Genomic DNA, 24,614 nt, shown 5'->3' on the forward strand with positions numbered 1-24,614 from the left:
TTTACATCAGCAGCAACAGAAGGAAAAAAAAATGTTTTCCGCCTGAGGCAGTTGTGATAAGGGATTTAGAACCCATCCTGGTGTCAGCTTCCAGATATAATGGGATACAGCCCAGCACCTAAAGTGTCTGCAGCTCACTCCCTTGTAACTAATGTTCTCACAGCTGTTGTATGACTCAGGGTGGCTGGAGGGGAAGGGGAAGAGGGAAAAAGGAGCAAAATGAATCATAGAAAATGTTGCATGTAATATTTTGTCTAACCTACATTTGCCACAGCTGCTGCAGAACTGTCAGTAAAGTGAGATAAGGACATTGAGCAAGTCTCAAAAATGACTGCATGCTAGAACTGAGCATCTGAGAAATTCCATGAGGGGTTTTACTTTTATTAATCATGTGTCTGAAGCTAACAGGTTCATACCATGTTAGCAAATTAAACTATCATACAATCTTGACGACGCTTCCTCGAATCATTAAAAAGTCTTCTTATTTAATTAATGACAAATTTGTTATCTACCTACTGGGGTTTCCATTGATACAGCAATTAATTTTTCTTTAAGACTTCCTAACTCCCAGCCAAATGCATCAAAAACACTCAAGCTATAATGGTTTATCTTGAGTTTATAAAAATCATCTAAGATTGAACATTCACCATTAATTAATTAAATTGTCTTTTTAAAACTGTGACAGGTGCCTTGAAATGTGCACAATGTGAAGCACATTGACATATCTGGGGGTAATGGGTGCACAGGCTCGTAGAGCACCATGGACATAACCTACACAAGACACTGCCTTCCTCAGCTCAGTCTCTTAGCTCAGTCAACGTAAAAATCACAGCTGAATGTCTTTCTGCCAACTTAAAGAAAGAGGAACCCTCTTTCCTCAGTCACTGGGCACCTTGCCAAGTCTCAGACCTTCTTAAATATTGGTTGATTTCTCAATTGATCTCAGTGGGCAGAGTGATCTTATCATTGCTTTACAGCAGAGAAACTTTGGGTTGAATTGTGCAAACCACAGTGGAACCTGTTTAATGAACCCTTTTCTTTTAAGTGATAATCAATCTCCTGTCTATTTTCTATTCTATTAGTGAAAGTCATGGTCATCTTTTTCTTCAGGCTATCTTTCAAAAACACCACCGCATTTAATTAAGTGTTGAATTATCAATGACAAAGAAAATGATGACAGGCAACTAAGACCCCACGGATTCCATCCTTGTAGTGCTACCCAGATTCTTCCCACGCTGCTAAGTCCTGGGAAGAGGGCCCTCACCAGACAAGCCCACAGGGCTTCACTTCTAATCTTCCTTCTTCTTCTTTTCTGTCCATGCCATTCTCTAGGGCAATATTTTTGCTTTCTCCGAGGAAAATACCAGAAAGAAAGAAACAAGTCATCATCATCACTAGCCATCAGAGAAATGCAAATCAAAACCACAATGAGATACCATCTCACACCAGTTAGAATGGCGATCATTAAAAAGTCAGGAAACAACAGGTGCTGGAGAGGCTATGGAGAAATAGGAACACTTTTACACTGTTGGTGGGACTGTAAACTAGTTCAACCATTGTGGAAGTCAGCGTGGCATTTCCTCAGGGATCTAAAACTAGAAATACCATGTGACCCAGCCATCCCATTACTGGGTATATACCCAAAGGATTATAAATCTTGTTGCTATAAAGACACACGCACACGTATGTTTATTGCAGCACTATTCACAATAGCAAAGACTTGGAACCAACCCAAATGTCCATCAATGATAGAACAGATTAAGAAAATGTGGCACATGTACACTATGGAATACTATGCAGCCATAAAAAAGGATGAGTTCATGTCCTTTGTAGGGACATGGATGAAGCTGGAAACCATCATTCTCAGCAAATTATTGCAAAGACGAAAAACCAAACACCGTATGTTCTCACTCATGGGTGGGAATTGAACAATGAGAACACTTGGACACAGGAAGGGGAAAATCACACATCGGGGCCTGTCATGGGGTGGGGGGATGGGGTAGGCATAGCATTAGGAGATATACCTAATGTAAATAACGAGTTAATGGGTGCAGCACACCAACATGGCACTGGTATACATATGTAACAAACCTGCACGTTGTGCACATGTACCCTAGAACTTAAAGTATAATAAAAAAACAAAAGAAAGAAACAAGTATATTGGAGTATCTTCCCTGCAAAATGCTGTCTCTGAGGTCAAGACGATTTTCTTTTGAGCTCCACTGAGGGTCAAGAGGAGGGGCCTTGGAGCTCCCCAAATCTCAGAAGCGATGGGAAATCCTCCCCAGCACCTGAGCTCTGGAGCCTGGGAACTCTGAGCTCTGTCAATCTCAAAAACTCCAGAACAAGCCAGATCCGTTCTGAGAGCAGCAGTGTGCTCTAGGATCCCTGCCACTTGACTGTAGGAACCACTGAAGGCTCTAAATCTTCTGTCACAGCCATTTGCAAGAACTCAATTACCTCATTTCTTTTTCTTCCCACCCTCTGCAGGAGGTGCTAACAGCTGGCCAAAGGGCAGACAGAAAAAAAAAAAAAAAAAAAAAAAAGCTGAGTGTTTGGATAATCAGGAGGTTTGGCAGATCCTTAATGGAGGGTATTAGCTACAAGCAAACGTCTCTCTGCTCCCCACAATTTCACCAGGAAGATAAAGGATTCTCTTCTGTTTTTATAAAATAAAACTTGTTTTTTAATGTAGAGTTTCTTGGTTTCATAATTTCCATGGTGCCATAATTCCTACTAGTACATACTAGTGATCATTGATTAATCCCTTATTATATATAAGAAATAGTTTTTATCTTATTCTACTGTTGTCCCATTGTTATGACAGAAAATCAAGTTTTTAAGAGCTGCATTAACCTGGTAAAGGCCCACAGCTCAGAAGTGGCCACCCTTGAATCTAGACTATCTGATTCCAGAGCTGGTACTTGAAAATAACAATCCTCAGAAGAGGGGTTACTCATGAGGCCCCTTCATGAGCCCCTCCCTATATGAAGCTTCCAGATTGACCACAGGGAGTTGGCGGTGGACAACACTGCTGCCAACCTCAGGGGTCTTCACTACATAGGGGAACAGAAACAGGTTTTTGTGTGTGTGTGAGGGTTTTTTGTTTTTGTTTTTGCTTTAAAAGTGATGCCTCAAGAGGAAGGACACCTTTTATATTAATTACTGTGACTGGTACTTCTGCTCGGGGCACCGAGAAGGGAAGAGTTGCCTCCGCCTCCCATGTTGTGGTCCAGATGTGAAGAGGCCAGTTCCAATTCGGGGTTGGTGGCTTCTTTTCCTGTTCTGAAAGAAAGACTTTCCTAACATGGGGAGCTGGAATTCTAGAAGGTGGAACTCTGCTTTCTCTTGCTGAAGAACTGCATGCAGATTTTTTTAATTGATCTGAGTACTCTGGAAACTAAATTCCGTCACAAGTGAACATTTCCTGGGAAAGTTATTTCTGAGTTAAAATTCATTACACGGGTTCTTATAGAATGGAAAGTATTATAATGACCAATAGGCCGATGCAGAAAAGTTAATTATAAATTATATCATTTACATTTTACATTGTAAAACATTACTTAGTTTTATATACATATCAGTCAATACTTAATTGAGTATCTAGAATAGTGAACTACTATGGTGTTGAGTGTAATACCCATCAAAGTGTTACTAATGTTTTTCCTACCTTTGTTTTCCTTCCTTTTTTACTCTTTTTAATTCATGCCATTTTGTTATATTTTATGCATTTTTTTCTCTGTGTATGTTTAGTTTATGCATTATTATTTTAAGCACACTTAAGATTTTTCTGATGAGATAGATAAGGTAAAAGTTAAATGCAAAAATCAATGATTATAAAATTAATGATTTCGTTTAACTTTGTAGAATTAAGTGCTTTATATTTTCTTACAGTTTGCATTTCAAACTGATAAGGTAATGTAAATCATTGTTTCTCTTGTAAAATTGGTCAATACAGTCAAATAGCTTCAAAGTTCAAAAGTGTATAAATCCAACCATGAATATTTTATGGAGACTGCTATGGTTTAATATTAGAACATAATTAAATGAATATTTTTTCAACACTCTCTAATTTAACCTGTGTGCACTCATCAGTAAGAAAATTGTGAAACCCCAACATTTGTTTCACAAATGGTATACATGTATTACTACATACATATAAAACATTTCTGAAGATAAAATATAAATGGATGAAACTGAAGCATAAAATAGAACTTATAATATGTTCTTCCCACTCTCCAGTAAACTGTTTTTTGTGCACCTGTTTTGGAAACAATTGCTCCAATTTTTGACCCCAGTTCCCATCCTCATTAGATTGAGAGCAGTTGGCAGTTGACAGTCTTTTTTGGCCATGACACACAGGCTCTGGGAGCCTTGGGTGAGGGAACAGACCTTGGTCTTTGAGGTGCTGCTCACCCTGCTGGCCACCTCTGGACATTCATTAGCAGGGTGAGTTCACCTGGCTATCATTCCACATCAGGCTGTCCTATTGAAATTTTAATAATTAAAAAGTAAACATTAGTTTTCAAAAAGAGAACTGGATCATCTTTGTAAAAATACATCAGCCTCTAAATTTCAAAGCAAATTTCAGATAAGACCATTGAGTTCTTGATAGTTCCTTCTAAAGCTAAGAAGGGCCTCCAAGAAGGTATCCAACTACTTTCTTCTATGTTCAAAACAGAGTTAAAAGATTTTTTGTTTGTCTTTTCTGATGATAAAAGTGTGATACGCACTGGAAACAAACACTTGAGGAACACACTAGAGGACAAGGACACAAACATCACCTATAATCCACTAAGTGCTCAAGAGTTTGTGGTACAGGTTCACTAGAGGACAAGGACGCAAACATCACTTATAATCCACCAAGTGCTCAAGAGTTTGTGGTAAAGGTTTTATGTTCAACTTCAGAAAAAAAAGTAGAGTTAGAATGAAGAGATTCTAGAAAGAAGAGAAATGTTCACATTAGTCATGCATAAAAGAGATTCCATCAGTTAAATGGAACCACTACACCCATCCTCGGGGGAGGGCTTGGCCCACTTGGTCCAGAGACATGAGTTTGCCATCAGGCAATAATGAATTTCTCCTGTACAATGGTTAGAGATATAAGATCCATTTAAACAGGAACCCATCTATAAAGTAAAGACTTCTGAATATTTCATTTGACCCTTTAAAAAAGATAACCGATAATATGTAATAGTTGAGAAAATAAAAACTACAGCAAGGTTTGGCCATAAGAGAAAACAAGCTAGGAGAAAATATTACACTTAACTACTCACCTCTGGAAACAATAACCCTGAAGGAGTGAGAGTAAGTGGGTCAAGCTCTTTAAGAGTCGTTTTTTTCTATTCTATTATATACCACTAAGATTTGATGGCACGACAAATGGATTTGGGCACTGTATCTTCTCAGGTTGCCTTGACTTTCTGAATGTAATAGTTGAGAATATAGTGTCAAGATAGTCAAGTTGCAAATAAATTTCCAAGGAGGAACAAGATAAAATTGCGATTTATCCATTCATTCTTGCATTAAATACAATTTGTCTGTTGACTACATGCCAAACAGCATGCCAACCACTTAGAATACAAGGAAAGTAAGGCATGGAAACCTTAGAATACCACTTAGAATATAAGAAAAGTAAAGGCTCCATCTACAAGGAGCTCACAGTCTAACAGAATTAGACAGACTGAGTGAATGCAACACATTCGTGTACGTGGCTACCACTACGGGTACCATGCAGGAAATAGCAGGAGGCCAGAAAGGCTTTATAGAGAAGGACAATGGTGCTGAGTTGTAAGGGTGAGTGTGAGCACAGGGGCTAGGTCGGGGAGGGCTCTGCAAATGTGCTGCTGTGGAGCGCAGCAAATGTAGGGAAATGGGCTAGAATGGAGCATCGGTCACCTGGTGCAGGTGAGGGTTACAGAGATGAGGTTAGACCAGTAGACTGGAACCATCTCATGAAGAGCCCAAGGGGCAGAGAGGAGGAGGACATAACAAGGACTGTGGAATTTTTGCTGGATGCGAAAGGAGACTAACAGGATGGCAATAAAGTCATTCTGGCTGTCGGAGAAGAGCAGACTAAACTGTTGTGAGCCAGGGGGGAAGAGAGGCTGTTAGGAGATTATTTAATGGGCCAAGTTGCAGGTAGTAGTGATGGGAACGCAGAGGAAAGACTCTATGGAATGACCAGGTAACTGACTGCAGCCACCCTCCTGGATATTTGGCTATAGATAAGGAGAAGGAGGGATATTCCTAAAACAGGTGGAAACTGGAAAAAAAATCCACAAATGGAATCTCTCCTTTGTAGAAGGAGGAACAAGAATACATGCATCTAACTTATAACTCAGATGATTACAAGGCAAATCCTTGTTTAAATATACACTAAAAGTCCTCATGTAGTATTTGTCCACTTCTTGCTTTGAGTTATGCAAGATGTGCTTTTGAACCACTGCCAGCATCAGACACTTCCTAACTTTCTAACTCACTTGACATGCTTGATAGTGAGTGGATCTTGAGTCCACCTGAGTTTGCCTCAATATCTGGGTCTTCAGGTCTCTGTATACTTTGAAAGAGTAACAAAGATAGTGCTATCATTTGAATTTGTCCCCAAAATGGTGACTAGCCAGATCTAGGTTTCTTAGCTCTGATCTTTAAGTATATGCTCTTCAGCATTCTAATGGAAAAGGAGCAATCCATTCTGTTCTTAGCTGCTTCCTCTCTAAAATCCTGTAAGACCAAGAGATGCTAAACAGTGGGAACAGGTAAAGATTTTCATCTTCTTTAATGGATAACTTGAGATGTTAATCAAGCAGTCACTAAGATGCACCACTCTGTCAGGTGTTAAAACTGTTTTCCTATTGTAAAATGTTGATCCTCTTGGAAAGGAACTGTGAAGGTGACGGATTATCAGTGCAGCCCACAGACTGTCTGAAAACAACCATAACTACTGGGCTCTGTCACAGAGATCCTGATGGTCACCAGGCTTTTGCAGCATCCACTCTGGCCTCCTGTTCTGAAGAGGGAATAGAATTGCCTACTGCCAGAGGGGTTGCAGACTCCTAGCTGCTTTTTCTCCTCCCTGTTCCATTGTTTCCTCCATACCAGTTCACACAAATCTGACCCAGGCCTCCTAATAGCTTGAAATAGCATTAAAAGAGCCCTCCAGAAGCAGGTTACAGGAGGGGCCAGCTACCATCATGGTCATTTGAGACTGTGGCAGGATCCTAGGTAGTTAAGGTATGTGAGTCAAGAGGCCAGGGGCAAGGTGGCTTTGCAACATCAGCATGGCTGGAGAGGCAGAGAAAGAGGCTGGAGATGACAAAAGATGAGCCTAGGATGTTTACAAATTATTTGCATTAATTCACATATTTATTCAATCATTCATTCAATACATGTTTATTGGGAACCCCTGTACCATCCAGCACTGGCAAATCACTGAGAATACAGTCCTGAACAAGGCAGACTTAATCTTATTAAGGGAGGAGATCACCTCTCATATTGTCTTATGCCCAATTTCTGCCTCCAAAGAAAGAAGTAAAAACTAAAAGGCAAAAATGAAACCCACAAGCAGAGAGCCCAGTGCCACACCCTGGGCCTGGCAGTTAAAGATTGACCCCTGACCTAATCAGTTACATTATCTATAGATTTCAGACATTGTATAGAAAAGCACTGTGAAAATCCCTGTCCTGTTCTGTTCCATTCTAATTACCGGAGCATGCAGCCCCCAGTCACGTACCCCCTGCTTGCTCACATCGATCATGACCCTCTCACACGGATCCCCTCAAAGTTGTGAGCCCTTAAAAGGGACAAGAATTGCTCACTCGGGGAGCCCAGTTGTTGGAGACGTGAGTCTTGCTGAAGCTCCCGGCCGAATAAAGCTTTTCCTTCTTTAACTCAGTGTCTGAGGGGTTTTGTCTGCGGCTTGTCCTGCTACATTATAATACCTGTCAAGGAGCACTTGGAAAGTGAGAATAAATCATTGCAAGCACATTACTCAGTCTCGGTGAGTCAGGGAAGGTTGCACAGAGGAGAAATCTAAACCTTGAAGGCTGAATGGGAAGGCCTGGTGAGGGTGAGGGGTGGGCTGGGAGAGGCCCACCAGGGCACATGCAGAGGGGTGGGGGAGCAAACTATGCCTGTGTGTCAAGGGCAAGGAGACCAGCCACAGCATCTGACCCTTCTGAAGATGACTTCAAATCCCTAAATATTGGGTTAACTATATGAAATTGTCATTTTTCTAGGTCAAAAATGGTGAAATATCAGCAATTTCACATGGTTCAATCGAACACTTCTCTGGATGATACCCCTTAACAACGTCCCCTTCTAAATTAGTTTCTTTCCAGAAAAAAAAAATGCAATGGCATTGGGAAGCATAAGGGAACAAGTATCAGCTTCAATAGGGTGATGATGGGGTAGTGATGGGTGATAATCAAGTACATGCAGAGGCCACATGGAAGAACGCCATGAACCATGGTAAGACATTTAGGCTTTATCCTTAGGACATCGGGCAGCCTTGTGCAATGACCAGATTGGTATTTTAAGTTGCTTATTCAAAACCACCTGGAGAAGGTGGTAAGAGGGCAACAGTGGAACAGCAAAGCAGGAAAAGTTGCTATTATGATCAGAAGAGGGGTCCACACTGTCAGTGTGATAAAAGTAGGCAGGCTTGTGAGATACTAAAGAGGCAAGACTGACAAGACTGGGAACTGAGTGAGAAAGGAGGTGGGGGAGCCAGCATGAGCCCATGGTGCCTGCCCACCCAGGCAGCCAGGTGGGTGGTGGGCCGTGCATTGGGCTGGATGAACACGAGGAGGAGCTGACATGGAGGGAGAGAGGATGAGTTCCAAGCATGACTGTTGTAATTATGTATATAGATTTTCATCTACAATTCCTGGCTCGTAACTCCCACACCCAGTGTTATTTCTGCCCTAGGCAGGTCATAAAAACTAAAAATATACCCTAATCTCCCCCTGCCTTTCTGTCTTGGAGCTGACCATAAAGAAATTCTCAGCTTTTATACCGGCACCCTGATGTTTTTGTTACTGTAGCCTTACAGTTTAGCCCGAAGTTGGGTAACGTGTTGCCTCCAGCTTTGTTCTTTTTGCTCAGGATTGTTTTGGATATTCAGGCTCTTTTACGGTTGCATCAGCCTTGGGAAAGAATATATGCCCACATCCTCAAAAGCAATTGCAACAAAAACACAAATTGACAAGTGGGACCTAATCAAACTAAAGAGTTTCTGCACAGAAAAAGAAACTATCAACAGAGTAAACAGACAACCTACAGAATGAGAGAAAATATTCCCAAACTATGCATCTAACAAAGGTCTAATATCCAGAATCTATAAGGAACTTAAGCAATTTGACAAAGAAAAAACAAATAACTCTATTAAAAAGTGGGCAAAAGATATGAACAGGTACTTCTCAAAAGAAGACGTACAAGCAGCCAACAGAAATACAAAAAAAGTTTAACATCATTAATCATCAGAGAAATGTAAATCAAAACCATAATGAGATACCATCTCACATTAGTCAGAATGGCTATTATTAAAAAGCCAAAAAACAACAGATGCTGGAGAGGTTGTGAAGAAAAGGGAACACTTATACATTGTTGGTGGTAATGTAAATTAGTTCAGTCACTGTAGAAGCAGTTCGCAGATTTCTCAAAGAACTTAAAACAGAACTGCCATTCAACCCAGCAATCCCATTACTGGGTATATATCCCAGTAATATCCTTTTTCTGTGCAGAATAAACCATTCTACCAAAAAGACACATGCACTCATATTTTCATCACAGCACTATTCACAATAGCAAAGACATGGAATCAACCTAGATGCCCATCAATGGTGAAATGGATAAAGAAAACATGGTACATTTATACCACGGAGTACTATGCAGTCATATAAAGAATAAAATCATGTCCTTTGCAGAAACATGGATGCAGCTGGAGGCCATTATTCTAAGCAAATTAATGCAGGAACAATAAACCAAACACTGCATGTTCTCACTTGTAAGTGGGAGCTAAACACTGGGTACTCATGGATATAAAGATGGGAACAATAGATACTGGAGACTGACAGAGGAGGAAGGGAAGCAAGGATTGAAAACTAATTCCAGGGTACTATGCTCACTACTTGAGTGACAGGATCAATCATACTCCAAACCTCAGCATCACACGATACATCCATATAACAAACCTATACATGTACCCCCTGAATCTAAAATAAAAGTTGAACTTATAAAAAAGAAAGAGGGAAAGAAATTCTCTGACCTACCTTGTCTGACTGTAGGTCATAGACCCTCATTTAAGGAGTCCTACCCCATACCTGAAGGAAGAAACGCTGCATAGAGAAGCTGGGGAATCTGAACACACAGGCCCTGTCGGGTTTTCCCACTCAGTCTATTTGTGGTAGGTCACAGTTTCTGTCCAATCACATTGCTACATGGTTGTCCATACTTCAATCACGCCTATCCAGTGATGTCCCCACAAAAGGCCCAAGAGGAGGGGGTACAGAGAGCTTCCGGATAGCTGAATATGTGGAGGTTCCTTGAAGATGGTGTGCCCAAGGAGGGCATGAAAGCTTGGTGCCCCTTTCCCATACCTCAGCCTATGCGTCTCTTCATCTATATCCTATGTAATCTCCTTTATAATAAACCAGTAAATATAAGTGTTTCTCTGAATTTCATGAACCAGTCTAACAAATTAATCAAACCCAAGGAGGGGGTCATGGGAATCCCAATTTCTAGTTGGTTGGTCAGAAGCCCAGGCAAAACAACCTAGGTTTGCCATTGGCATTGTAAGTGGGGCAGTCTTGTGGGACTGAGCCCTCAACCTGTGGCATCTGATGCTGTCTCCAGGTAGCTGGTGTCAGAAATGAGTTAGAGGACACCCAGCTGGTATCTGCAGCAGAACTGATTGTTTACTTTTTGGTGGGGAGAAACCCCTATGTATTTCATCACAGAAGCCTTCTGTGTTGATTATTGCATTGTGTGAGAACAGAGGAAAAGCAGTTTGTGTTTTTCCACTCATAAGTGTCCAATCGGTTCTAATGATATAAAGAAGGAGGTGGCCGGGCGCGATGGTGCACACCTGTAATCCCAGCACTTTGGGAGGCCAAGGCGGGTGGATCACTGGAGGTCAGGAGTTTGCGACCAGCCTGACTAACATGGTGAAACCCCATCTCCACTAAATATTAAAAAATGAGCCGGGCATGGTGGCACTGCCTGTAATCCAAGCTACTTGGGAGGCTGAGACAGGAGAATCGCTAGTACCTGGGAGGCAGAGGTTGTAGTGAGCTAAGATAGCGCCATTGCACTCCAGCATGGGCAATGAGCGAAACTTCATCTCAAAATAAATAAATAAATAAGAAGAAGGTAAAGGAAACTAATGCGTGCCTACTACCAACCACGTGAATGCTTTACATATGGTATTTAAATTCGCACACCAGCTGGGGAGTAGGTAGCCTTCCTCCAGTTACATAGCCAAAAAAACAAAACAAAACAAACAAACAAAACTGAAGGTGAGTGCTTACCTAAGGTCAGGCAGTTTTTATGTGGGAGAGCTGCAATTGAAATGGGTGTCTCTTTACCAATACCCATGTGCTTATGGCTACAACTTGCTGCCCAATAACCTAATGTAACTTATGGTGTGTGCTGTGCTGATGGCTAAAACAATGGCAGTTGCAGTTGAGATCAAGAAGGATGTGCCAGAAATCTGCCCCGAACACATGGGAGAGGAGGAAGGCCAGACTCAGAGCGGAGCACCTGACCCAGGGGCAAGCTCTCCTCATCCCGCTCACCTCTGCTGACCACCTGTGTCATAGATTCTTCCCAAGTCTAGGAGCATGGGAAGCAGGGAAAGATCAATCAGGAGGTTATAGGACTGCTTTCCAAGGATGAGAATAAATCCTGTAGTGCCTTGCTTACCCTGAAGAGTAGGGCTCTGCAAGGCAGGCCTTCTCAACATCTCTTAAGGGAAAAGCAGCATTTTAGCTCACGACAGTGTCCTAGCAGACAAAGGCTTAAGGCATAGCCTATCTGAAGAGTTACTTAACAAATTCCAAAATAGTAGCAAAATGGTCTCCATAAAACTAGATGACTTCCAGGGAAGAAAGCGCATATTCCACTCTAGTACTTGTTGCCTTAATTAGGAACAGATTCTGATGACTGGGATTTATTTTCCTAAGCACACATCCACAAAAGCCAGAAACATCTTGTCATGCTGAAGCATCCCTGACATTTCTCAAAGATGAATTCCTAATTGGGTTTTAAAAAAAGCAACCAGAAATTTTCATGCTGGTTTTGATGCAGAATTCAAAACAGAACCTAAGACGTGCATTTCTATATTATTCCAAACCATGTATAAACTGCCTTAAAATCCTTAAGACCCCCTTCAAATACTAAAGTTTAAAAAAGGGAAAAACAGATTAAGGAATGAATTCTGAATTTAATATAGTAAAGAAGATTCTTCTCTTTCTTATGGAACATGAAAACTGTACTGTGATCTCCCCAAGACACTTTTAAACATCTTCATCTACTTACTTTTTAAAAGACAAGATGAGGGCTGGCACCTGCTCTTTCACTTATGGGGTTCAAAAGGCTTTTTTGTGTCTTTCTTTGCTAATGTATTAGAGAAATTGACCAGCCTTTTTCATGGATTTAACTAAATTCTGTCATAATAAAGAATCTAGATGTGCCACGGAGTCTGAAATACAGAAATTATTATCCTTACCTGCACAGTTTATTCTTCAGTGTTTCCATGTATTTCATAGTATTTTCCTTCACACTTGTTTCTGGGGGAAAAAAAGGAAATCCAAAGTGAATGCAACTGCAGTCACAATTGAATAAAAACCATTCAACTAAAAGCTCAAAACCAAAGGATTGAGGTCAAGCCACTGGTAATCATAATATTCTATGTTTGGAAAACACTCAAATCCACTGGAGTGGCTGCCTGAAGTCATGAGTTGGGGAGGATTCTGGGGCTCTGAGTGTCTCTGCAGGAGAAAGTCAGAGGCTGGAGCAACAGCGCTGAGCCGGCCTTGCTGTAGTCTTTCAAAAGCAGCTCACTGATAGTCTATCACTGGATGACATGTGCTCTATCTCTTACCTTTCCCAGCTGATAGCCATTGGCTCGGTTGTCCAATACAGGGAAAGAGAACCTGACAGTGTAATGATTCCCATCCTACAGATGAACCAAAAGAGCCTCACTAGGGGTAGAGGAAGATTGTGGACCCTTTCATTGAGAAATAAACATAAACATGGGATTCTGCCAGTAACTAGAAATCAATTGCTCAACCTCCAATGAGTGATGAGATCAGCTACTCTTTGAGATAAACTCAGTGCTTCCTAATTACCAAATGTTGAAGGAATGAATGATTGCTATGGTTCAGCAGATCAAAGAGGCACTTTACAGATAAAAGAGATTTGATATACTTTGAACAAGTTCTTCCCTTTTGCTCATACGAGGAATGAAGGTGCCTTCCTCTCAAGATGATAACTAACAGACGTGCACACCAAGTGCCTGGAAGAACACCTGCAGCCAAGGGGTTTCTAGCAAATGGTGGCTGAAATTATCAATGGTGCTGCCATGTCTATTATTAGTATTATTATTGTTATTGTGGGTTTTATCATTGTTTTTATTCCAACTTTTATTCTGAAGGGTTATTTATGCTGAAGGGCTCATGTACTCTAAAGTTGGGGAATGTGGAAACACAGAAGCAAGGCTGTCCAGATTCATGCTACTGGAGTGTCTGGGGATTCTTGGACTTCTATTTCAGTCAACGCGTATGTGTAAGGTGAGGGACTGTGGAACTGGAAAAAGTACCCTGCCATTCCTCATAAAGAAACTAAATATTTAGATGGAAATTAAAACAATTAAACATTCTGGTTCATTAGTCAATAAAAGGTAAAAAGAGACATTTACACAATGAAAACAACTGTTTAAGTTGGTATCTTTTTTTATTGACTTACGCTGGTCTAACACACAAACTTAGTTGTGTTAGCTGGAACAATTGTTGCAAGTTCCGAATGCCCGAACCAGAAATGCCCTCTCTGTTTCATATCCCATACATATTTATGTGCCACGCACTGTTCTAGGCATGTGACATAGCTCAGTGGACAGAAGAGGTAAAGATTCCTGCTTCTGTAGTGCTTCCATTCTGGCAGCAAGGGATGCTAAAGAATAAACATAAAAATTCCATAGAACATTAGAAGGTGGTAATGACAATAAGGATTTAAGGGAAAAAAAAAGGCAGCAAGCAAAAAGGGGCTGTAGAGTGGTCAGGGAAGGCATCACTGGGGAAATGACACTGCATAAAAGTTTGCAGAGGGAGGGAACAGGAAGTCAACAGGCATCTTGCGAATGGAGTAGGCAGTCTGAAGGCCCCAGGGCAGGAGCACATCTGTGTGCTCTAGCAAGTGTGGCCGGAGCCAAATGTTCCATGGGAGAAAAGATGAAGGCAGAGAAACAACCCAGGTCCAATCATGTGGGCCACTGTGGTAGACTATAGTCTCAAAATGGCCACAGCAATATTTCTGGTACCACATACTCTTCCAGAACCTTGCCGCTCCCTATCAAGAGGTAAAATCTATTTCCCTCTTCTTGAATGTGGACAGGCTGTGACTGCTCCAACCCACTGAGTATGACGGAAGGGATTCTATAACTCTTCTGAGGCTACAGTCCAGTTTCTGCGTGGTTCTCTGTCCTGGGAACCCAGCCACCATTTTGTGAGGAAGCCCAAGCCACATGGAGAGGCCCTGGGTAGGTGTTTAAGCTGAAAACCTGGGTGATAGTCTTAGACTACATCCAGCAGCAACCTCCAGATACCTGAGTGAATGAGCTTTCAGGTGGTTAGTGCCTTTGAGTCTGAGGGACCCAGACATCTCATGATGGAGACAAGTCCCCCCACTATACCCTGTCTGAATTCCTGACTCACAGAATTTTGCACATAATTCATGGTGATGTTAAGTCATTAAGTTTGGGGATGTTTTGTCGCACAGCTGTAGTAACTGGAAAGCCACTATCAGGATTTTGAGTGTTCTGAGTGGAATGGAAAAACACTGTAGAAGAAAAAAATGAGATTGACCTACAGCAACTATGTTAAGAATACACCATAAGGGAGGATGAGGTGGAAGCAGAAAGACACGGAGGAGGTTAGTGCAATCATCCAGGAAAAGATGATGGCGATGTGGAGGAGGAAAAGTAGAATATTTTTTCTCACCCATCACCAGGGTCATGGCTGACACCCCTGTAACAAAAGACAGGTTAACAAGAGAAAGGCATGACAAATTTATGTGACCAAAGTTATATGTGATATGGGAGCCTTCAGAGATGAAGACCCGAAGACCCAGAGAAAACTATTTTTGTGCTTAGGTTCAATGAAGCATATCAAAAATGGACAGCTGTGTAGAAATGTGATTGGACAAAAACATATGATCTAATGGTGATAAACTGGAGCTCAGCATGGCTGTTTGTTCAGAATCTCCTTGGCCTCTGTGTAGCATTCCTTCCCTCCATGTTGGGGGGCAGGGCAACTGTCACATAAGGGTCTTAGGCTCACCTTTCAGGGAAGGTAAGCAAAAGAGTCCTTTAAGATCAGCTCACAGAGAAAGACAGCAGATGGTCAGAGTGACCTTTCTGCTTCTGCTGTTTTCTCAGTTTCCAAGGTGCTGTACTTCGTAGTATCATGTTCTATGTCCCAGTAGGGACTTAAACTAGTGCATTAGCAGGAGTTAGTGATAAGTGCGCAGATTTTAGATGTATCTTAAAGGTAGAGACAATAGCTTTCCTGGTGGGTCAAATGTCAGGTGTAAGAAAAAGAAAAGTTGGCTGGGTGCAGTAGCTCACACCTGTAATCCCAGCACTTTGGGAGGCTGAGGCAGGCGGATCACCTGAGGTCTGGAGTTCAAGACCAGCCTGGCCAACATGGTGAAACCCCATCTCTACTAAAAATAGAAAAATTGGCTGGGCGTGGTGGTGGGTGCCTGTAATCCCAGCTACTCGGGAGGCTGAGACAGGAGAATCCCTTGAACGTGGGAGGCGGAGGTTGCAGCGAGCGGAGATCGTGCCACTGCACTCCAGCCTGGGCAACAAAGAGCAAAACTCTGTTTCCAGAAAAAAAATAAATAGTCAAGAATGACTACAGATTTTTACCCTAAGACACCAGAAAAAAAAAAAACAGAAATTGCCATCAACTGAGATGGGAAGAATGAGAAGTGAAACAGGTTTGGGGAGACAAGAATTTGGCTTTGGATTTGTTAAATTTGAGAAGTTTTTAGACATTCAGTGGAGATGTCAAGTGTGAGGTTGGATATCGGAGTCTGGAGTTTGGGGAAGTTCTGGAACAGAGACATTTGGGATTGGCATTTGAAGCAATGAGACTGGACAGTATCACTAAGGAAGTGGGAGTAACTTAAGAAGCCCTTGCTGATCATATGCAACACACCATTTATATTGTGACAGCACCTTCTATCTGATGGACAAAAATGGACACACCCCCTGAGGAAAAGAAAGCCATATTCTTACGTTTAAAAATAATATAGATGTCTATTAAGCTAATCACTTTGTTAAGAAACTGAATGCTAAGTATTTGCCTCACCTCAGTGTCTGAAGCACCAGTTGGTGACACGCTGGACCTGCACAAGAACTTCCAGGCAAAGCCCTGGGCTTTTCCACTTGCCTGGAGGCTGCCATCTAAGGAGAATGCTATGTTGAACTATTACTTTCATTAGACCCAACCTATCTCTCAGCCAGACAGCCTAAAAGTACCTCACACGTATTCACTAAGTTGACTCACAACCTTCAAGACAGGCCAAGACTGTAGACAGGGAGTTTAGATTTTAAACTTCCTAATCAATACAGCCACAGACACACTGACTGAGAATAGAGCTCACCTTTTCCTCTCTTCTTACTCCCCTCCTCTTCCTTTCTTCCCTACCATTTTAGGTCCAGTACAGCAGGGACCTACAAGAATGGCAATAGTAGTAAGGCGAGGTTCCAAGAAGCAAAGAGGGCACTCAAAGAAATGCTGAATACAAAAGGAAATGCTACGAAACAAACAAGACCAGAGGACTGCAGGCCTCCTGATCAGGAAGAAGGAGGAACACATTCACTGCTTCTATTTATTAAGGGAATCTGATATTCAGGCTCAGGCCATGATAACAGAGTGGAATTCATACAATTAGTTTGATGAATCCAATGAAACAAAAACTTGGATTAACAGATTGATAATTAAATGCCATAAATCAGTGAAAACAGTAGAGTGCATGAAACACACATCACGCTACAGGAGTTCAACTGGGTCCTCCTTCATGCAAGACCCTATACTTGGCACTAATTAAATAGAAAAAGGACATGGCTTCCAGGGACACAGAGATAGCTGTGGGACCAGCCTCTTTAACACTGATTTCTCACTGGAGTGCACAGCAACATTTTCCATAAATATTCATCATAACCAATAATCCAAAAATATCCCTATGAGTCTGATGGGAAAAACAATAACCAAGCTACCCAGCAACAGCTTTTTCAGTGTAAACACGGAAGTTGGAAGGTAGAAGAATGTCAACACAGAAGGTAGGAGAATGTTAAGTGGGAGGAAGTCCAACAAGGTTTCAATGAATTGTATCCCTTGCATAAGGGGACAGCAGTATTTGACATGAAAATAGCACTGGAAATGAGTAACACCCAGGCTGACTTGCTATCAGATTGAATGGACCAGTGATTTGAAGGAACTCCAGCCCCACCACCCTCAATTAATAAGGAAGGCATCCTCAGACGGGATCAGTACGATACGATGTCACCTTTGAAAATGGAAGCCAAAGGGACCTCCCCAGTTTAGCATTAATGGGAAAGTTTGTCAAACATTAGCCACGTTATTGGAATTTTCTAAATTAACATTAAGTACCAAGTGAGACCTGGCCTACATTTATGAAAATAAGTCATCAGATTTCAAAGATCAATATTCAAGAATCAATCTAGATAAAATTAACTCCCACTTAGTAAAATCTTTCAGAAGGGAGATGTGAAAGACAAAAGAGAAATTTTAGAACTCTGAGAAATTTTAAAGTATCTAAGGTATTATGCTGTCTTCGAGTGAATGAAAGAACCTTTGTTCGGATAATTAAATCATGCATGAGGGTGAAGAGGTAACATAATCCTGAAAAGACCCAGGAAAGTCAGCAACACAGGAAAACGGACTTGCAGCTGGAATGTCTTGGCAGGTAGGATGGCATAAGATTGTGTAAGTCCTTGAAACATAGTAGATTCTTTCCATGAAGTCTTACTTGAGTGAAATTTCACACTGAAGGGCAAAATGGAAATATCAACCATGAACCCCTAAAACCTAGAGAGTTTTGTCTGCTCATACGCAAATGATATTGACTGTCACATTGGAGACCCAGCGTGTGGACACACGTGATACCAATTTAGCTACCATTTTACTGAGCGCTTTCTTTTGCAAGACCTGTTTTAAACACCTTATTCTAAACATGAACTAAATAATAGTATCAATGAAGCAACTCTATCATTATCACCATTTTACAGTTGGTTAAATGGAGCAGCAGTAAGGTTCAAAGTCACACTGCCAGTAAGGGATAGTTCCAGAGCTCATTGTTACAAAACACATGACTTCAACTTTATACAACATGAGAGCAGTTAGTGCACACTGAATGAATGCATGTGAAATCTCAGCACCAACAAAATGAAGCAGGTGTTCAAAGACAGTAAATTCAGGAGAGGCCAAAGGCTGTGCTGTAAAAAGTCAGAGGTATAAAGAGTACTGACCATTGCAAAGACCAGCCATCAATAAATGAAAATCTCATTGTTTGTAAAATGTAGGGAAGAACACTACTAGCATACCAGCATAAAATAAATCAACATTGTGTAAAATAAGTTTATATATATATATATATGAACATATATATATATATGAACATATATATATATATATGAACATATATATATATATGAACATATATATATATATATATATATGAACATATATATATGAGAGAGCACAGGCCAAGATGATTTCAAAGTAGGTTGCAATGAGAAAATGATTAACAACTTTCTAAAGCATATATCTATATTGGCTCATTCTCCCCAGTGAGAGGTTAATTGTGTGATTTTACTAAAAGGTTTTGATTTGCATGTATAAATTTATTTATTTGCAGCATTTCAAATATAGCATTCTGCTATCACCTATCTGTGGTAGTTCTAGTTTAGCTAGAACTCTCAAGAGAGGATTTCTGAGTTCAACAGAGTTCAGTCCTTCCCAGGCTTTTGACTACTCAATATAAATTCTCTAGATCCAGAGCCAAATAAATGCATCACTACCAAATTAGCAAGGGATTCATTTCTCATTGTCAGGGCATCGTTCAGTATGTTGTTAATTCTCTGTCTCTTTTTCTCTGATGTTGATAAGACGTTTACAGAGAGAAGGAAAATTAACAGATATGAGTCCTACTGATTTAATAAGTGGTAACAGGGAAAGGGTTTCTCTTTGGAGTTATACCTGACTGTCATTCATAAATTCATCTAATGTTTTTTCTTTTTCTTTCTTTTCTTTTTTTTTTTTTTTTTGAGAAATTGAGACAAGGTCTTGCTCTGTCACCCAGGCTAAAGTGCAGTGGCGTGATCATAGCTCACTGCAGCCTTGAACTCCTGGGCTCAAATGATCGTCCCACCTCAATCTCTTGAACAGCTGAGACTTGAATAGCTGAGTCAGTTGTGAGCCACTGTGCCCAGCTAATTTTTTTTTAATTTTTTTGTAGAGATGAGGGTTCGCTTTGTTGCCCAGGCTGGTCTCGAACTCCTGGCCTCAAGCAGTCCTCTCACTTCCACTTCTCAAAGTACTGAGATTACAGGTGTGAGCCACCACACCCTGCCTCTAATGTTCCTTAAATGCCTAACACATGCCAGATTCCATGTTAGGCACTGGGGCCACAGAGGTGACTATCATGCTGCCTGTCGGCTTAAGAAAATCAGGCTTGGTAACAGAAAGAGTCACATCAATAGATGACTAATAAAAGCAACAAGTTAGATTCAATGATAAAAGCAGCAGTCATTCTCAGAGCGTCATGGAGGGAGATTTGGCCCAGCTTGAGGGGGTTTAAACATGACTCCCTGAGGAAGTGACTGAGTTAGAGATCTTAAAGGATTTTCCATGCTAGCTGATGCAGGAGGAGGCATGGATAATCCAAAACAGCAGTTGCACATAAAATAAGATTTGTGTTTTAGAATAGCAGGCATTTCATGTCATATCATTTTACCTTCCCAATTATTTCCAAATCATTTCCCTCCAAGCTTACATTATGATTACTAGATGTACTACATGATCCCACACCAAAGGAAGACAGAGTAGCTACAGGAAATCAGCCTGTCCAAAAGCACAGGCTCTGAGCTTCCATCACTGCCCTAATAGCCACATTTGAATGTGGAGGTAAGATTAACTCATTCTTCCAGCTTTTCACCTTTGAGTAACGCGAGTGAGAATGCTGAGTTATAGTAAGTAACTTCATGCTGGCAGAGGTACCCAAAGGACAGAGAGTGAGAAAGTGTTTTCAGAACTGGGACATCATCCTGTGACTCAGTTGTCCACAAAAAAAGTAAAATCAATTATTCTGAACTATGTTGATGCCTCCACTTCCACTGTTTTGTCCTGTGGGGTGGTGTGTGGCTGTTGCTTCCCAGTGAGTCACCACCCTCAGAGAGTTCTGCCCCATTGCCCTTGAACCCTGAAGCACATCTCAAAGACTTGTCTGTCTTGATACTTATGTGGGTAGACACAGCTCCTTGCTTAGACAGGAAGAGAGAGTGGGCAGCAAGAAGGAAAGGAGAAATGAGTAAGGGAGCTCCACCAGGTTTAACAATGTTTGCTATGTGGCGAGTGCTTATAGTAGATAAAGTCCAGGTACCTATTTTACCTGCTGTGTCTGTCACTAGTTAATTGGGTATCATCTAATATGGTAATTCTCACTTTCCCAGTTCAGACCTGCTCCTACATGCAATCTCCTGACACCCTTGAAGCACACAGTCTAATAAATCCACACAAGTTAATGACAAAAGAAAAACCAAATGCTTGCGGTATGGAAAGCAGGTCAGTAAAAAGCTAACACTATCAGTTCCAAGCAGGTTCACTTCATAGTCTCCCACTCAAGTGCCCTTGTCAAATGCTTTTTCTAAATGGAAAGACAGGCTAACTTTTCTCAGCAATCCCGGCTGACAGCAGCAGGCATATTTGGGTTTGCTTTCTTGCTTTCTGGCGCATATAACTGAAAGAGCTGTGACCTGGAGATTAATTTACAGTATTTCTAAAATTGCTTAGAATGCCTATTTACTGCCTTACCTAGTAGTGCGCAACTGAGAATATACAGTCTCATTCTTTGATTCTTTCTCCTGTTATTTCCCTGAAATATGGGCATAACACACACACACACACACACACACACACACACACACACACACACACACAGAATTTTTTTTCATTCTTTTTTATAGACAGAAGAAGGAAGAAAATTTGGGACTTTGTTTTAAAAGTGGAATACTATCTTCTTAAACAACTTGGGTTTAAAACAAGCCCCAATCCACACTTGATCTTCTTAAGCTAGGAAAAGTGAGCTCACACTGAGTGCTGGCAGGATGCTTCATGTGCGTCATTATTTTGTTTAATTCTCACAATAACTCTCTAAATCCCTTTTGAGGATAAAGAGACTGGGGCTGGGAGAAGTTATTTCAAGGAGTAAATAAAAAATTCAGACCCACTTGGGTTTTATGCCAAAGGCTTTGTTTTTACAAATATACAATATTGTTGCCCAGTTGTGATGAAACATAATTTATGAATTTCACTGAGGGAATTTCGCAAAAGGGAAGAATTTACTTTTCTCTCTAAAGCAGAGGCTTTTCATATGCAACTGTTAAAAGACACAGGAGCTTGTGGGTCTGATGGTTGGTCTGAGCTGTTGCTATTGGGAGAGATGCTGGGACACAGCAGGAAGATGTAGTTTGTGCTCAGTGGCCAAGGATGGCACCCCCGTAAGGCAGCCAGATCCGGTCTACGCAGTGTTTTCCAGGCTGGAGGTGCCCTCCTCAACTGTCTTACAAAGTTCCTAAGCAGCCAGCCCAAATACTGCCTGCTCCTTACGCCAAATGGATTTGGCAGGAAAAAGGCCAATTTGGCTACGCAGAGGCACCAAGTGAGGTCAGAACAACTTCCCATTTGACGAAAGCCTTTCGTTGGCTATAAAGTTCCACTCATCACTCCAGGCCTTACTCCCATCTCAAAACACACACATGCTGTCCGCATCCAGGCACTGGCCCTCACCCCCACGTGGCCTCACTACGCCTGACTGGGCACCTTTTGCTTATAAACATAGTCTCATTAGAGGCCAAAGATGCTAAGACAACGTGCCCCGGCTAGTAAGACACACACAGAGGTCTCCTCTCCTTTAACATGCAGGTGATAGATACATGGGTGATGAACAAGTGTGTGTAAACAATTAACACAGGAAGGCCAGGCACAGTGGCTCACGCCTGTAATCCCAGCACTTTGTGAGGCCGAGGCGGGTGGATCACGAGGTCAGAAGATTGAGACCATCTTGGCTAACATGGTGAAACCCCGTCTCTACTAAAAATACAAAAATTAGCTGGGCGTGGTGGCACGCACCTGTAATACCAGCTACTCAGAAGGCTGAGGCAGGAGAATCGCTTGAACCCGGGAGGCAGAGGTTGCAGTGAGCGGAGATCGCGCCACTGCACTCCAGCCTGGGCGACAGAGTTGAGACTCCGTCTCAAAAAAAAAAAAAAAAAAAAAAAAAAATTAACACAGGAAAAATACAAATGATTGAATATCTGCTTCAATCTAGAATAGCCCTTGGACCTACCCAAGAGGGGCCCCTGCCCTGGGCATCATGATAGAGAACCCTCACTTCCAGATTCCTCCAGAATGCCCCTCTGCATGGTGAGGCAGTCACATGGCCAAAAGATTTGCCCCTTCAGTTCTGGTCTGTGTTCTTGGTACCCAGAACACAGGAATTTCCTGCCCAAATGTCCCTGGGAGCACTTCTTTTTTTTTTTTAATTATACTTTAAGTTCTGGGGTACATGTGCAGAACATGCAGTTTTGTTACATAGATATACACGTGCCATGGTGTTTTGCTGCACCCATCAACCCGTCACCTACATTAGATATTTCTCAAAAGCTATCCCTTCCCTAGCCCCCCACCACCCGACAGGCCCCAGTGTGTGATGTTCCCCTCCCTATGTCTATGTGTTCCCATTATTCAACGCCCACTTATGAGTGAGAACATGTGGTGTTTGGTTTTCTGTTCTTGTGATAGTTTGCAGAGAATGGTGGTTTCGAGCTTCATCCATCTCCCTGCAAAGGACATGAACTTATCCTTTTTTATGGCTGCATAGTATTCCATGGTGTATATGTGCCACATTTTCTTTATCCAGTCTATTATTAATGGACATTTGGGTTGGTTCCAAGTCTTTGCTATTGTGAATAGTGCCACAATAAACATACATGTGCATGTGTATTTATAGTAGAATAATTATAGTAGAATGATCCTTTGGGTATATACCCAGTAATGGGATTGCTGGGTCAAATGGTATTTCTAGTTCTAGATCCTTGAGGAATCGCCACACTGTCTTCCACAATGGTTTAATTAATTTACACTCCCACCAACAGTGTAAAAGCATCCCTATTTCTCCACACCCTCTCCAGCATCTGTTGTTTCCTGACTTTTTAATGATCGCAATTCTAACTGGCATGAGATGGTATCTCATTGTGGTTTTGATTTGCATTTTTCTAATGACCAGTGATGATGAGCATTTTTTTCATATGTCTGTTGGTTGCATAAATGTCTTCTTTTGATAAGTGTCTGTTCATATCCTTTGCCCACTTTTTGATGGGGTTATTTGTTTTTTACTGGTAAATTTGTTTAAGTTCTTTGTAGATTCTGAATATTAGCCTTTTGTCAGATGGATAGGTTGCAAAAATTTTCCTCCATTCTGTAGGTTGCCTGTTCATGCTGATGATAGTTTCTTTTGCTGTGCAGAAGCTCTTTAGTTTAATTAGATCCCATTTGTCAATTTTGGCTTTCGTTGCCATTGCTTTTGGTGTTTTAGACATGAAGTTTTTTCCCATGCCTATGTCCTGAATGGTATTGCCCAAGTTTTCTTCTAGGATTTTTATGGTCCTAGGTCTTACGTTTAAGTCTCTGATCCATCTTGAGTTGATTTTTGTACAAGGTGTAAGGAAGGGGTCCAGTTTCAGTTTTCTGCATATGGCTACTTAGTTTTCCCAACACCATTTATTAAACAGGGAATCTTTTCCCCGTTGCTTGTTTGTGTCAGGTTTGTCAAAGATCAGATGGTTGTAGATGGGTGGTGTTATTTCTGAGGCCCTTGTTCTGCTCCATTGGTCTATATATCTGTTTTGGTACCAATACCATGCTGTTTTGCTTACTGTAAGCTTGTAGTATAGTTTGAAGTCAACTAGTGTGATGCTTCCAGCTTCATTCTTCTTGCCCAGGATTGTCTTGGCTATGTGGGCTCTTTTTTGGTTATGTATGAACTTTAAAATAGTTTTTTCCAATTCTGTGAAGAAAGTCAGTGGTAGC

At 41.3% G+C, this 24,614-nt stretch overlaps 1 protein-coding gene across 2 annotated transcripts in view; it reads right to left on the reverse strand.

Annotated features, from left to right (window-relative positions):
* The window catches only part of DISC1 (DISC1 scaffold protein), a 418,421-nt gene that overhangs the window by 67,805 nt on the left and 326,002 nt on the right, over nt 1-24,614 (reverse strand). For both annotated transcript variants that reach the window (XM_054446009.2, XM_054445963.2), the window contains exon 10: nt 12,728-12,788. In XM_054446009.2, the coding sequence (XP_054301984.1) occupies nt 12,728-12,788 (61 nt within the window). The remainder of the gene's footprint in view (nt 1-12,727; nt 12,789-24,614) is intronic.

Source organism: Pongo pygmaeus, chromosome 1, assembly GCF_028885625.2.
Source record: "Pongo pygmaeus isolate AG05252 chromosome 1, NHGRI_mPonPyg2-v2.0_pri, whole genome shotgun sequence".
Classification (NCBI taxonomy): Eukaryota; Metazoa; Chordata; class Mammalia; order Primates; family Hominidae; genus Pongo; species Pongo pygmaeus.